Source organism: Thecamonas trahens, assembly GCF_000142905.1.
Source record: "Thecamonas trahens ATCC 50062 unplaced genomic scaffold supercont1.32, whole genome shotgun sequence".
In the NCBI taxonomy this organism is placed as follows: domain Eukaryota; order Apusomonadida; family Apusomonadidae; genus Thecamonas; species Thecamonas trahens.
Genome location: NW_013657648.1, coordinates 159,024 through 162,846, shown reverse-complemented (window position 1 = coordinate 162,846; position 3,823 = coordinate 159,024). Strand labels below are relative to the sequence as shown.

The following is a 3,823-nucleotide window of genomic DNA, read 5'->3' as shown; positions in this document are numbered from 1 at the left end:
AGAGAAGGTCCGATCGGGAGGGACGAATGTACATGAGGTATTTGTATGGTGTGATGGTGTTGTGTGATGCGATGTGGTATGTGATGTGGTATTGTGTGTGTGTGTGTGTGTGTGTGTGTGTGTGTGTGTGTGTGTGTGTGTGTGCGTGTGTGCGTGTGCTTGTGGACGGCCTGGGCCCTGTCTCTGTCTCTGTCGGTATCGGTGTCGGTGGCATTCCCGCGGGTTACCGCTCCAGACCTCCGACTTCTCATACTACTCAACCATGGCAGAGGCTGAGGCTGCGACGGCCTTTTTGATGTCCATGCTCGGCACTCCACCGACGGGCGCATCGCCCAACAGCTCCAAGGCCTCAACGCCTACTGGTGGTGCGGGTGAAGCCGGTGGCGCGGGAGCGGCGACTGGCAATGGTGCTGGCTCGATGGCCAGCGCTAGCTCGGCTGCATCGTCCCCGAGTGTGGCGGACGCGGCGTCGGCGTCGCTGATGGCGATTCTGGGCGTGGCACCAGCGCCGAGCCCGACCGGATCGACCGGCTCGGCAGCGAGCGCGATGGCGGCCTCGGGAGCAGGGGCAACTGCGGGGCCAGCAGGCGCTTCAGCAGGCGCGGCGGCGGCAGTTGCGCCGACCAAGATGGTGCTGCCGGCGCCGGCGCCAGCGGCGGCACTGGCGGCCAGCCAGGACGACGAGGATCTCTCGCAGTTTTTCCCCAATCTTGGCGGCAACAAGCCGCAGGCGGACGCAAGCGCGAGTGCGAGCGCAGGTGCGAGCGCGGGATCAAGTGCAGGCGCAGGCGAGCTGGACGCGATTATCAAGTCGAATCTGGCGCGAGGGCCGGTGGCTGCGGCGCAGCAGGGAAACAAAGCGTTGCCGTCGACGCCCGAGGCTGTGCGGTCGTTCCTCTCTGCGCCGACTGAAAGGTCAAGAGCAGCGAGGCCGAGAGTGCGGCGTCTGACGACGGCGGGTCGTCGAACGGCGGTCTGATGTCGCCGGTGGCGGTGTCTGTGCAGAGCGGCGGGGCGCCGGTGACCGAGGGCACGGTTCTCTCGGCCGGATGCAACGTGCTCAACTTTGGGCTCGAGGCCGAGAACCCCGGGGTGGTGCGGCTTGTCGAGTCGCCCATTTCGATCTGCGCGTCGCAGCGGCGGTCGAGCCACGGGCAGGTCATTGCGGTGACGAGCGAGTTTGTGGCGTACGCGGTGGACAAGAACACGGTTCGGGCGGTCCACCGTGAGTCTGGTGAGCGTGTCATGCTCCGCGGGCACGCGCGAGTCCACCACATGTTCTTCCTCCCGGCGACCGGCGAGGTGTCGACGCTGGTGACGGTTGGCGCGCGGGGCCTGCTCATGGTCCACTCACTGGCGTTCAACGAGGAGAGCGACGAGGTCGAGTCGAGCGTGGTGTACAAGTGGTCACATCCGTCGGGCGGCGACATCTCGTGCGGTCTCGGCTTTGCGCCTGCGCCCGAGACGGCGGTTCTGGGCGTGTGCTCGGGCTCGCAGCTCATTGTCTCGTCGCTCATGTACGCGGGGGCCAACGGCTACTCTGCGCCGTCGTTCGAGTCGGGCCAGGTGACGCTCAATCACGGGCCGGGCGTGGGCGTCCTCGACGCTGCGTACCAGTCGTCGATCAAGGCGCTGGCGACGGCCGGGACGGATGGTGTGGTCCGGCTGTGGCGGCTAGATACGGCGGAGATCATGCGGACGCTGCCGGCGCGCGGCGACGGGCGGTCGCTCACCTCGCTGTTCTGGCTCTCGGACAAGGACCTTGCCATTGAGTACGACCACGGCGGGCTCATCCAGCTTGTGCGGGCGCGCAACTCACAGATCGGGATTTCGCAGGAGATCGAGCTCGCCAATGCCGAGCTCGACGTTGCCGACGCCGGCCTCTCGGTGGTGCCGGCGCCCGAGGACGGGCGGGTCTTTGTGACCTCGGCTGAGCTCCCTGTTGTCGGCGTCTTTGAGTTTAACGAGGCTACCGGTCTCCTCGGGTGGTACGCCGAGTACGGCGTCGGCCAGCCTATTTTCTCGGTCTCGCTCGCGCCGGGCAGCGGGCCGGGCGCCAAGACTCGCGACTTGTACTGCGTCCAGCCGTCTGCGGTCCAGCGGGCACGTGTTCAGCTCGGCACGCCGGCGCTCACCCGCAAAGCTGCGGTGCCTGTGGTGGCACCCGCGGCTGTGCCCGCGGCTGTGCCCGCAGCTGTGCCTGCAGCTGTGCCTGCGGCGAGCGTTGGCGCGCCGGCGGTGCTTGGAGCCGGTGCCGAGGCGCGGCTGCAGGCGTCGTTGGAGGCGGCGATGGAGGCGTTTGCGGCAAAGCAGGCTGCCATGCTGCAGCGGATGCAGACCGAGGCGCTTGCAGCGCAGGCGTCGATGATGGAGGCGGCGCTCCAGCGGGCAATGGAGGCGTCGATGGCGGCGACCCAGCAGATGCTGGTGCCGACGGTGACGCAGGTGGTGCGGGCGGAGCTGCCTGGTGCGCTCGCGCCGCTCCTTGGCGCGCTGGAGGCCAAGGTGGTGCAGCCGGCGGTTGCCGATCTGGCGCACAAGCTTGGCACCAGCCTTCCGCAGGCGGTTGAGAGCTACACTCAGAAGTTGCTCGCCAACTGGTCGGGCACCTTTGCGCAGCAGGTCTCGGGCGCGCTGCACCAGCCCGTGGCCGCCGCCTTTAAGAACACCTTTGAGCACGGCTTGGTCCCGGCCTTTGAGCAGGGCTGTCAGCGCATGTTCTTCCAGATCAACGACACGTTCCAAGCCGGCGTCAAGGCGGCGCTGACAGGGCCGGTGGAGGAGACCCGTGCAGCGCAGTCGGCGGCTCTCGATCGGCTCGTCACGGCTTCCGACTCGCTGCTTGCGTCGTCGCGCTCGATCGAGGCCGCATCCGCGCGGCTCTCGGCAGACTCGGCCAAACTCTCGGCGGCTGCACGCAACTCGGGTGGGGCGGCGACGGGAAAGTCCTCATCGGGTAAGAACAACGGCGGGCGCCGCAAGGGCGGCCGGAAGGAGATGTCCGAGGCAGCAGCGGCAGCGCCCGCGCCCGTGTCCGCGCTCGTGCCTGTGTCCGCGCCCGCGCCCACGCCCTCGGCAGCGGCGCACGCTGCGCCCGTCGCGCTGCCCTCTGACGTCATGATGGCCTCAGCGGCGGCGACGTCAACGCGGCGTTCACGGCTGCGCTCTCGGCGTCGAACCTCGACGTGGTCATGGGACTGTGCTCTCTGGTCGAGGTTTCATCGGTCTTCCCGGCCAAGGGCAAGACGGTGCTGGACCAGCCGGTCCTCCTCTCCCTCATCCAGCAGCTTGCGTTTGACCTCAGCGCGAGTGAGGCGCTCAAGCTCACTCTCCTCTCGATGGCTGTTCAGGCTCTCGATGCTACCCACGAGCTCACCGGCCCCTACATCCGGTCTATCCTCCTCCAGGTCAAGACCAACCTCGAGACCCGCATCCCGATCTCTACCGCGCCCTCGGATGCCATGCTTCTTCTTCGGCTCATCACGTTTACACTCGCGAGTGCGCCGTAGGCATCGTAAACCCATATTTGCGTTGCGGATCCTTTTGTGGAGTAGGCCGGTCGGCCGGTCGGCCTGTGGCGTGGAGTACCCTCCACCACCACAGCGAGGTCGTCGTCGGCCAGTCAGCTTGTTGTGCGGTCATAGCACATCATTGCGGATGTGTCTGTTGCCCTCCGAATCGCGAGCGTACGTCTACGCACAACGTGTATGTTGGGAGCATGCATGATGAGTGGAAGGGGCTTGGGGCTTGCAGAGGGGAGTGGGGCGGAGGGGGGGGGGGGGGCGAGGGGAGGGAAGGGGTGGGCGACGAGTGGCGGTCGTAC

At 67.1% G+C, this 3,823-nt stretch overlaps 1 protein-coding gene across 1 annotated transcript; it reads left to right on the top strand.

Moving 5' to 3' along the window:
* Positions 1-262: 262 nt before the first annotated feature.
* Positions 263-3,509, top strand: AMSG_07002 (uncharacterized protein; the record flags this gene model as incomplete). Its single annotated transcript, XM_013901038.1, has 3 exons — positions 263-883; positions 916-3,050; positions 3,131-3,509. The coding sequence occupies 3 exons, from the start codon at positions 263-265 to the stop codon at positions 3,507-3,509; spliced, it is 3,135 nt and encodes a 1,044-aa protein (XP_013756492.1).
* Between the last annotated feature and the right edge of the window lie 314 nt (positions 3,510-3,823).